Raw genomic sequence first — 11,694 nt, 5'->3', positions numbered from 1 at the left:
AATCAATAATTGTTAAAAGGAAAAAAAAAAACATTTTATTAGAAGACATCAAAACAAATTTTATTTGATGTTTTAAAAAAACGAGTCCATGACATGCGTCCCTCAAAACTACAATTCACGTTATATTAAACCGCTAAAGTAATTTAAAACAGATTCACCTAAATAACATTTTTACAAGTTCTTAACATAGTGTTGCTAATCAGCAGACTATTATTAAAATTTCTTATTTAGAGTTTAAACTTGTTTTTATTGGCTGGAGTCCCACCTCAGTCTTGGAATGTTTGGAAGTTGTTGGTTTCGAAGCAGTTTGCAAATAACTTAACCCTCTCTCCCATCAACAAAAACTACCAACGGCGTATAACAGTAGGTAATATCATAGAACCAGAAGGGAGATATGGGTAATATTTGTTCATACAATTGTTTTCAAAATTATATTTACGTTGCGTTTATCTGTTTAAAAAAAAACCAAAGAATAGTTAGTAAAGTTACGTTTGCAACACAGCGGATTAGTTACATAATGAGATTATTTTTATTGAAAATATTTCAATTTTATTTATAATTCGTATATTTTTTTACTCAATCCCTGACAAATCCAAAAATTAGATTTGTGTTCACTTTAAGTACATAACGAACTCTGTTGTTATGTTTTGAAGTAATAATTTAGGTACAGTATTATACAATTAATATTATACTCATGTTCTTCTTTGAACATTATTTCCAAAATGTAGTCTTAAATGCAGACCGTCAAACTGTGCCGAAATGCTGGCGAAAGAAATGATTTGGTGGGTATGTATTGATTAAAGATTTATCCAAACTAATTATTTTAAATATTTATGAGAACAAACACCCCTTTCATAATTTTTAATTTACACATTGTATTGTTAAATGTTACAACATATTCCAACCTAACGTTTAGGGTTATGTAAACTAAAACTTAAAAGCTTAATATGGTTTCTAAGTTTAGTGTAACCTTTTTCATTAGTTGTTGAGAATATTTTATTGCAAATTTCAAATAAAATAAAATAATATTTCGCTCAATTGAACAATATTATAATACGTTCTTTTTCCAAAAATTGTTCTCACTTCACGTGTCTTGCCAAGTCTGTGGATGTTCCTAGCTGATGTTTGCCAGACCGTCGAACCACAAGCCTGTGATGTCCGAAGAATAGTTTTTTTCTAGAGTAACTAAAAAAATCTAAGTGTATCAGTAGGAGGGTTACTAGTTGGTGAGGATCCCATGTGGGTCTCAGGCTGAAGCCTATACGCCCAGTCATGCTGGTTTCAGCCATGCATCATCGTGTGCTTTGTTCGAGGAGTGGCCAGCAACGGGAGCGATTTTCGCCGTGACTGACACCTCTATCTTATAATTAGTTTGAATCTATGCTAAGTTGTGCCCAGGTAAAACCTCCACGGACACATGGAAAACCCTGGGCACAGACATGCGGGAGGCAAGGGCATGCATTAAGTGTAGGAGTGTAGAGTAGAGACCGGAAAAATTCGTGGGTTCATTTCGCGATAGGCTAGACTCTAAACTCGTACACCTTTATGCTGAGTCGGCGATTGGACCACCGTTTATCTGAAGGACTCTAAGCCAATGAAAAACCTTCAACCAAAGACGTATCAAATCACAAGCATCCCAGTTGACGCGTGTCACGAGTCAGTATCCAATGAGCAGGTTCAATTTGTCCCAGTACATAGAGTATCATGGAGTCTATCCTAGAGGTCATTGAAACCGCGAATTTTTCCGGTCTCTAGTGTAGAGACCGGAAAAATTCGCGGTTTCATTTCGCGATAGGCCAGAATCCAAAAGTGTTTAACCTTTTGTTGCTTCAGTGATTGGACCACAAGTTGTCTGAAGGGCTCTGTGCCAATGAATAATCCTCAACGAATCAAAATCATTCTAGTTAATAGTTGACACGAGTCAGTAGCCAATGAACAGATGTAATTTGTCCGAATGCATAGAGGATCTTGGAGTCCATCCTGTAGGTCGTTGAATCAGCGAATGTTTCCGGTCCCTAAGTATAAGGATTCAGAGGACGGTATATCTGAAGAATTGGACAGAGTAGAAAGGGAGTGGGTTTGAAAATTGGACGCATAGTCCGGTTTCATATATTTATGCCTTGCTCTATTTATGACCAGGAGAGCTCCCACCGCTGTCTCCACGGAAAAGGCTGAGTCACCTCGATAATGACGAATCTACCCTTTTTCAGTCACAAAAACAAAAGTCCCAGACCGTCATACCATCACTCATCACTTTTGAAATGAGTTTCCAAACGGAAACTCCCGACCACCACACACGCATAATCACACAGGTGTCTGCCAATAGGTACATTACTCTCAAATAAAAACTAAGCTGCTAGTGAGGGGCAGATGAGTCAAAATAATTAACTGTTTTATCTTACAAGCATTGGCATTCGCAACATTATCATATTTAAAATGCAGAGAGCGCCAATGAGGGAGTTTTATTTCCAACAGATATTACGTTGGTCACACTTTTAGATGACAACTAATTCAAAGCCTTACACTTCCAAAAGAAGTATTTTTTAAGATAGCATCCCAAAATCACCCCTGAGGGTAATTTCTTATGTAAAAATGTCAGGATATGCTGCTGATGAGCTACTTATTTACTAGAAAAGCGCTTAGTTTGTGATAGATCATTTATTTTTAGGCTTACATTCTTAAATTTAAATAAATATATGTGTTTGCCAAAAGAAACAATATTTACAGAAATTAATCTTTACATTTCATAACATTATTACTACACGAATTTGAGTATCTATACTCCAATTAAATTTTGGGCGATAAAACATGACCAAATACTTGAATGTTTTTTTTTTTGTTTAAACGTGAACATAAAATACGAAGAAATTTAAATGCTTCTGATTTTTTTGTGTTTATTTTTTGATCACATAGTCAATAATATTTTCATGAGCAATATTATGTAATGATTAATTAAGAACTAAGAAAACATTTGTTTTGTTTGTAACAGTTTAAAATATTGTTTGTCCCGAACAGATCACCTGGTCGCTCTGGGTCGGGTATATGGGTATAATGATCATACTAGCCATGGTACTGGTCCAAGAAGGTGTGCTCATGGCGTGGAGAAGCTGGACCGGCCGAACAATCACGCCTGTCAGCAGTGTGGACGGGTAAGCCCTTAGCTCTTTGTGTGTTTGCAAATTCAGACTAGTGATATAATAAGATCGATCTCCATTAGACATTTTCGTGACATAATTTTTTAACAAATTACAAATAAATTGTGCTATGTACAAAAATAAAACAAGTAGTTTCTTCATTAGCTGCATTACAAGAAGCCAATAAAAAATATTGGTTGTCTGTAAAGTCGGTTTACGGACGATAGTTTAACGTGACAACGTCATAACAAAACATTGATGAAATGATTGCATACTTTTATGAATAAAATTGAATCATTTTTAATGAATTATCACTATTTTGTATGGATACAAAGAAGGAATGAAATGAAATCTACAATTTAATTGATAAATTTATTTTTATTTGCACTCATTAATTCAAATATGTTTATTACTTTAACGAAGAGATTATTTTAACTATAACTTTTATACATGTTTGCTATTTAACTTCTTCCAATGTGTGTTATTCTGCCAAGGATAGGACGATGATAGGAAAAGTAGGAAACGAATGGGAGTGTTTCAAGTTTAATGTGCCTCGAAAAAGTCAAATCGATGGTTGTTCCAATCGAGTGGAAGAGAGATAGATTCGGCGAAAGCGTACAATGAGCGTAACGGGACAATGTGCGTAACGAGACAATGAATCATCCTTTTTCGTGCGTGCAGCCAGCGTTCATCTATTTATTAGACGTTGTCACGTCAATAATTGTAACACGTACTCCCAACATAATCAGCAGTTTTATATAAAATATACACATGTACATTGTAATTTTTATTTCTTGACTCTGAAACCCTTGTAAGATCTAATCTAATTAGAAACATATTTGTCTTTTCATTTGCAGTAAAAATTCGTCTTACAGACATCTTAAAAAACACGTTTAAAAAACTTCCTCAGTTAGAGTGATAAACATGGAACAGCTTTATAACATATGTGAAATTTCTTCGCGAGAATTCTTTAGAGAAACGCTTGTCTTAACTTTGACAGCTTTATTTCAAAGCCCGAAGGTGGTAAGTGTATGAAGAAGTCCAAGCAATCTACTGTTCAAGTCCTGATAGTGCACGATATAGATATTACATTGTACAGAGGGATTATCGGTAAAGTTGACTGTGTGATAGCATCGAGATAGTAACCATGCTCAGTGGGCACACTCCATAGCGCCTCATGTTCATTGTCTTACTGTTTCCAAATATAATCATTAAACTAGAGGAATGCATATTGATATATTTACCAAAGAAAACTTGTATTTGCCAAGAACACCTCAGGTGGAAGTGGTAAAACAGTATTAAAATTTTGGCATACCGACTCTTATTCTGGTCAGGATCTTGTGTATCGTTAAATGAGATGTAGAAATTAATAGTTAGTAAAAAACAAACAGCTATCTAACTTTTAAAAAACTTAAGTTAAAAAAATATGAAGTTAATTACAAAGATGATAATAGTTTTGGTTTAAGTAAGTTGTTTTTGGCATACTTCAAAAAGAAAATATTATTTTGGGACTTCTGAATCATTCAAGTATGGACAGTTACAAGGTAATTTTAATTTAAAAATGCTTAAGACTGCATTATTTAATAAACTTAAAGTAAAACTTTTTTAGGTTGGAGAATCCGGCGTTTATGTTAAACAATTCTGAATGATTAAAAGTTATTACATTCCTTCGAAACTAAGCTGCTGTGCGCAGGCCGTTTGGAGGAAGTCCTCAGCGGAACATTGGTCAAAGCCACTGAGAACAGCGACACGTAGAAAAGGCTCGTATCTCAAAAGTCCGATCAAGAAAGTCAGCCCAGAGGGAAATAAATTAAAGCAAACAGAGTCTGTCAGCTGCCATACCGGAACTCCACGCTTTGGAGAAAATCCTAAAGTTACATCCTTGGTGATGTGCAGAGAAGGAGCACACAATAGTTGACCAAAAGGTGAAGAGAAATTCAAGAATAACAGACTAAGTCACTACATGTTGATGTTCATTTCGGTACTACGGCCCTTATTAACTTCAGATATACAAAAACAAGGACCTTAGATCTAAATTTGTTTTAGGTAACCGAGAGACGGCCTGGTTGGGTTGGAGAATCGCGTAGTTGAAGCCGATGCTAGAGCAGGCAAAAGGGCAGGACCTGAAGAAGTTTGCATGCAAGAAAATCATTAGATGTGCGTAGCGTGACATAGAGGCATAGTCGCCTGGCCATAGTTGCCTGAGAGGCCGTGAGTTGGCGTACAGGGCGCGAAAGAAAACATAGAGTCAACGCCAAATAGTTTCAACTTTGGCCGACAGATAGAGCACATTGACAGTGCGGGCCACAGAATGTATCTAAAGGGGAAAGGGGGTAAACTTAGCACTTAGATTGACAAAACACATGTCTAGGCGCTGCAGAAAAGGCAAGAGAGTGCGCAGTCCAAGGGTCACTTTAAAAAAAGTGAAAGCGGGTGATTTTTGCTACGGCAGTTCGAGGAAGAACAAAAAAGAGGGCTTGGATAGGGATGAGAAAAAAGCCAGCGTACGGTTACTTCTGCGGTGCAGGTTCCGATGATCATCTTTAAAAAAAAAATTTTCAACAGTCGGAAACCCAGGTCTTTAAATGTGTTTAATGACAAAGAGAAGTATTCTAGTGCTCAGGACTACCGACAATGTGGCTTTGGACATGGAGCTTGTCTGTTTTGGACGGTTTCGGACACTGACCTACATGTTGCTATATCTGTCATCCACAGAGACGGTGCTGGTCATGTCGCTGTGTTTGTTTCCATGTTTAATAGGGTTCGCGTCACGTGGTTACACACAGAAGCTTGAGACGATGAATCCTCCAGGAAGCTTTCAGGCTCCGAAATTTCACACGTGTATTGATGCGTTATGTTCGAACCCGTGAAGCTTTACATACGAGTGTGACACGTTAGAGAACACGAGCTGTTTGCAATTACAGTAATTTCAGAAACTTTTGAACCTAGAACTCACCTACAAAAACCAAGTCTACTTATGTTATTTCATGTATCATTATCTTCGTAAACACATCGTCGTATTTCGACTTTCCGAATTATGTTATGAAAGTAGTAATATCACCCATCGAAGAAATAAAAAAAGCAATTTTGCAAGAGTCTTAACAAGTTAAAAAAAAGGATCTGATTATTACCGAGTTTGTCTGTGTATTCGTGTTTACAGTTATACAATCTCTTAGTGTAAATTGAACACTGAATGACATTAAATTCACAAGTATCCGTGGATAAAATTTAAAGTAAAAAATTTTTGAAGTGCAGCCACCAGAGACCCTGATGCAGCAAGGAAGAGAGTTGTGGTTCAAGGTGCTGTCAAGCAGGGGCGCAGCCAGGGGGGGGGGGGGTTAGGGGTTCTAACCCCCCTCCCTTAGCCCCATTTTATTTCTTGTCTGAAAGCAGGTTAGCTAAAAGCCTGGATGTCTTACTGCTATCACCAGCCACTGCACTGGAGGGGAAGAGTAAGCGAGCCCTACCGATTCTCCTTCCCTTCCCCTACCCCTGTCGCGAGCAGAAGCTATAAAGTTGCTACGCCGTGACGGGTCCCAAGTTTTCAAATATTTTACACTTGTTGTATTTAACCAGCGCGGTAACTATAAGCAGGTGGTGACTGGGTAACTCTTCAAGCTAAAGCTAATTGTGTCCAGGAATAGCCCAGTTCGGCCAAAACCCAACCATTTTTATTTCTTTTTTTTCTTTTGTATTGTCGAGCTTCGAGCATGATTTATGATTTTGAGTGGACGTGGACAAGGCACTTGGATTGATTAAAATATATTTAATTAATTTCATACTTCATCACTCAAACAATGGTTTTATTAAAAAATTAATAATATTTTTACTATTAAAATATTTAAAGTGAAGTACCGAAAACTACTCAAATAGCACGATTTTACACCTTAAAATCCAAATTTTTCCGGGGGAGGACCCCCGGACCCCCCGCTTTAATAAGGGGGGGGGACATGCTTCTTAACCCCCCTCCGTACACAAATCCTGGCTACGCTACTGCAAAGTAGTAATATCTCACGTCGAAGAAATAAAAAAAGGCAATTTTGCAAAGAGTCTTAAACAGTTAAAAAAAGTTTTCATTATTACCGAGTTTGTCTGTGTATTCATGTTTAAAGTTATACAATCTCTTAGTGTAAATTGAACACTGTGCAGCCACCAAAGACCCTGATGCAGCAAGGAAGAGAGTTGTAGTTCCAGGTGCTATCCAGACACCCAGGTGCACACCTCGCCATGTTGTTCCGCAGTTCCTCGACCGCCAGCCAGCCAGCGGCGACGGACGTGCTCCGCACCAGCTCCCAGGTGGTGACGGTGCGCGTGATGCCCCGCGGAGGGGACTCCTTGTTCGAGGCGGTGTCGCACCAGCTGCGCTGCGCCGGGACGGGCGCCGCCGCGAGTCCCAGGGAGCTGCGGGACTGGGTGGCGCGCCACGTCGCCGAGCACCTACCGCAGTACCGCGCCCAGGTGCTGGGCTCGGTCGGCGAGCGGTACCCCGGCGTGGGTGCTCAAGCGGCCCAGGTGCTGCGCTACCTGCGGGACCTGCGGCTGCCCGGGTTCCCGCCCGGCGGGGAGACCCTGCAGGCAGTCGCTGACGTCCTGGGCGTCGACGTCGACGTCTTCCCCGAGGGCGGCGCCCGCGAGACCGTGTGCAGCCGCCAGAAGGACGTCGCCACATCGCTGGGCCTCGCGCGCAGGATGCTGGAGGACGAGGAGGGAGTCCCCAGGGTCCACTACGACAGCGTCCTGACGGTGACCGGCGCGGAGGACTCCCAGGCGCGACAGTACTCGCAGGACGAGGACATGGCGCAGGATGAGTGTTCTCTCCTCAACACGGCCTTCCTGAGCTCGTAGGTCCTGGCGCATGACCATCCCGTGGGCGTTCAAGTGCTCAGCCCGACGAAGGCCTCAAGGAACGAGAGCTATTGGTTTCATCCCACAGATTTTTAATTATCTCTTTCATTAATTCCATGTCAAAACTTCACGTACCAAGTTTGCATTCTTTTTGAAAAAAAAAAGTTTTGTAGAATTGTTTTTTAATTATTCTTTAGTCATGTAAAGGTTCAATTACCTGTAAAAAAAGATAAAATAAATTTTTTTATTTAACTGTTTTAATAAGTTTCAAGAAAAGACCTAACAATGGTTGCATTATTATTAACTAATAAACATACCATGTATATATTAATTATTTAATTCTTTTGAATTATAGATTATAACCAAACTACGCTCTGCTACCAGTTGTGATGCTCCTCCCTCGTGTCTTGTAAAAGTTATTGAAGTTCCTTATCAACATTAGGAAACACTCTGAAATGAAAATCTGAATTACATGAAATTGCTGGAAACGAACTGGTCAAAAAGAATAACAGAGGTGCACGAGAGAGAGTGTGAAAGAAATTTTGTGCAGACCCTGAATGGCTTACAAGGAGCTGGAGGATTGTTTGGTTATGAGTTTAAATAAAAAGTCAATATTAAGATTGCTAGAATTATTTTTGATTTATTAAATTAAATCATTCAAATTCTTTTCTTTTAGTTTGCTGGTTGAATTGTAATAAACAAAATTATTTCTTAAACAACAGCAACTAAGTTAAGTTGGCCCGGGCCCTACACAGAATTATACCAGTTATTCATTAAGGTAAAATTCTTCCTTAAAAATAATATAAAATACATTTATAAAGACAACAACAAACTAAATTTAGATTGTCTCCCAGCTGGCACTTGTTGATTTTATTCGGGGCATGTTGCCGGCGAAAGGTGGGATATTCTTTGCCCAGTTGCCTGGGAAGAAGTTAAGACCAGAATGGTGGTATCCCAGTTGATGAACAGCTAATGGGGCTGAACAATGGAGGCTTGGCTTGCACTCCTGGAGCCGTCAGGTTTGTGGAATCTTGGCGGTATTCTTGAACCCGCCTACAGACCAAACCAATCAAAGAAATTCGGCCTGATCTGTAAACGATTAAGGGAGGGGTGTAATTCGCCCTCGAGAAGAGGTGGAATCGAAAAGGGGCAGTGGTGAACACTTACCGAAGTGGGGAGAACTCAGCCGCATCGGTACCGGGTTGGTGCCCGTCGCGCGAAGACGCGGTCGTTCGCGGAAGCCATGTTCTTGAAGCTTAATAAGGTACAACGAATTTACAAATTTTTCTAACTGCTCTGGGCAGACTACCGAAGATAAATGTGAGACTAAAGTAATAAGGCCAGGGTGCCTTTAATGTAGGTAACTACATTCCGCAGGCGGATGACGGAATTCAGCGAAATGAGTGTGAGGAGCGGGTTAGAGCAGAAACCCGCCCATATGCTCTGTTGAAAAGCTGCCTAGAGAATCCTCCTCGATAAAGAGGACTTCCTAATTAAAAGCGGGGGCTCTGCCCATTGGGTCCAGTTGGAGGGGGGACTTTTCGATCTCTCGAACCTTCAAGCGCATGGTCGACTCCTGCGAGTCGCCTCGCAAAAGGGGTAGTGGACAGTGCAGCGCTCTGGCAGCGGTCCGGGGGAAGGACACATGGTAAGTTGGTGTAGCTCTCGTTAGATGGGGCGAGCTGTCACTTCTGGCATGCCCAGAAGTTTTTTAAAGGCCTCCCCAAGATGGCGGCCCTGGGGGGGAAACCTTGCGCGGGAACAGTGACCGAAAGGGGTCTATGACTGCCCGGGATCACCTCAGGCAGGGTTCTAGACGCGGGGAGAGGGGAAATTTTTCACTTGGGCGATGGAAATTCGCGGCGAACGAACGCCATTACATGTCTGCTCCGGCAATTGTTTAGCTATTTAATGAATTCGGTCCTCGGTTCGATTCCTGGCGAGAGGAAACAAGTTATTTATTAATATACTTAAAAAATACTTAATAAAAATAAATAAGTTATAAAACACCCACCTACCATCTTGAATTATCACATAATTGTTGCAATTATCGTTATGGCCGCCATTTTGAAAATCAGAATTTTTATTCTAAAAATTTGGGAAAATGATTTAATTTAAAAAAAATATATTAATTTATCAAAATTTTAATAAAGAATTATTTTAAAAACACATGCACATATCGTTGCAGTCACCATCTTGGATTTTGGAAACATTGCACTTCTCTTTACGCCAGCCAACTTGGATGTGTATGACGTCATCGTTGCACTTTTCGTTACGGTCGCCATCATGAATTGTTGCATCACCGTTGCAATTTTCGTTACGGCCGCCATACTGTAAATCCGTAATTTTTATACTAGAAAATCAGGAAAAAAATTGAAAATTAATTAAAAATTAATTAATAAAATTTTAATAGACAATTTTTTTAAAAAACGCACTTACATCCTCGGTTAGAGCCCGGTGAGGGCAAAAATAAATAATTTATTACACATCCATCCTCCGCGGAAGCCGCCGGCAGACTGACCTCCCACCACTAATGCCAAGGTAGGTATATATATATCGCTATCTAGTATGACGTCTCGTCCACCATCATTTTTTCGTCTACTAGAGGTCACCATCTTGTTTTCGTCTGCTACAGTTTACTACCTCCATGTTAGTTTAAACTTTATCTGCTACAGTACAGTAATAACGTATTATTGTGGCGCCCGCCATCTTGAAATTGTGGCACCATCTGGGAAAATCGTAAATATTTATCTAGAAATTAGGAAACATTCCATAATTCATGAAAAAAATACCTTTTTAAAATAATTATTGACGCTTTATATTTCCGTCGTTGGTTTGATTCCTGGCCTTTGATAAAGAAAACTTTAGCATAAAATCTATACTAATTATAAAGCTGAAGAGTTTGTTTGTTTGAACGCGCTAATCTCAGGAACCACTGTTCCGATTTGAAAAATTCTTTCAGTGTTGGATAGTAAAATTATCGAGGAAGGCTATAGGCTATAATATATTATCAATAACATTAGGGATCATTACTAAAAGTCCAATAAGGTAACCCAAAGTGTAAAAAATGACCCGAAAAATCCTTACACGGCTTGTGCTGCGAAACCTATTGATTATAGAACAAAACAATGTATTACCACTATGCAGAACATATAATTTTCTTCAAAAAATATCGCGTAACCATATGTCTAACTATTGTAGTTATCTCACAATTAGTGTTTTCTTTTATTTTTTTAAATAATTAAAATGCCTTTGCTTCAAAAACTCTTTATTGTGTACCTTACTATTAATCCTTATCAAAATAAATTACTGCATATTCAAGACGAATTCAATACCTTTCTATAACTTTTTGAATTATTCAATTCGGACGTTTAATTCAAAAGATATTGCGATATTTAAAATTTAAGTATTAGTGTTGTAGCCAAATAAGTATTAAGTATTGCACGCGCATGTATGACTAGCATTGAAGACCTAATCTCTAAAGTGTACCCAGATGTAGTTCATATAGAAAACAAAAACTACCAGTGGATGTGTCAAAGGGCAATATTGGCAGCTAGAAACATCAATAACATGATACTGGGTAAACTTCCAGGAGATAGAGTGAGCTACAGGTCCATTGATAAAGTAATGGATCAAGAAGATGCGGTACATTATCCACAAGAATTTTTAAATTCTTTAAATCCGAGTGGCCTTCCCTCACATTCACTCAAATTAA

At 39.2% G+C, this 11,694-nt stretch overlaps 1 protein-coding gene across 2 annotated transcripts; it reads left to right on the top strand.

Annotated features, from left to right (window-relative positions):
* Positions 1–624: 624 nt before the first annotated feature.
* On the top strand, positions 625–8,597 carry LOC134540179 (uncharacterized). 2 transcript variants are annotated; one of them, XM_063382741.1, is made up of 3 exons: positions 625–782; positions 3,016–3,149; positions 7,376–8,240. In XM_063382741.1, exons 1-3 carry the CDS (start codon positions 735–737, stop codon positions 7,977–7,979), a joined length of 786 nt encoding a protein of 261 aa, XP_063238811.1. In that variant the 5' UTR covers positions 625–734; the 3' UTR covers positions 7,980–8,240. The 2 variants fall into 2 exon arrangements, with proteins under 2 accessions (XP_063238811.1, XP_063238812.1); XM_063382742.1 differs by having other exon boundaries at positions 643–786; positions 7,376–8,597.
* Positions 8,598–11,694: the final 3,097 nt, after the last annotated feature.

This window comes from Bacillus rossius, chromosome 16 (assembly GCF_032445375.1).
Source record: "Bacillus rossius redtenbacheri isolate Brsri chromosome 16, Brsri_v3, whole genome shotgun sequence".
Taxonomy (NCBI): domain Eukaryota; kingdom Metazoa; phylum Arthropoda; class Insecta; order Phasmatodea; family Bacillidae; genus Bacillus; species Bacillus rossius.
The sequence above is the reverse complement of the archived record's forward strand: the minus strand, read 5'-3'. Positions and strand labels throughout refer to the sequence as shown.

Coding starts and splice junctions, on each gene's coding strand:
- LOC134540179 (XM_063382741.1), top strand. CDS start 735: ATGCAGACCGTCAAACTGTGCCGAAATGCTGGCGAAAGAAATGATTTG. Junction 783..3,015: donor CTGGCGAAAGAAATGATTTG/GTGGGTATGTAT, acceptor TGTCCCGAACAG/ATCACCTGGTCGCTCTGGGT. Junction 3,150..7,375: donor CCTGTCAGCAGTGTGGACGG/GTAAGCCCTTAG, acceptor GTTGTTCCGCAG/TTCCTCGACCGCCAGCCAGC.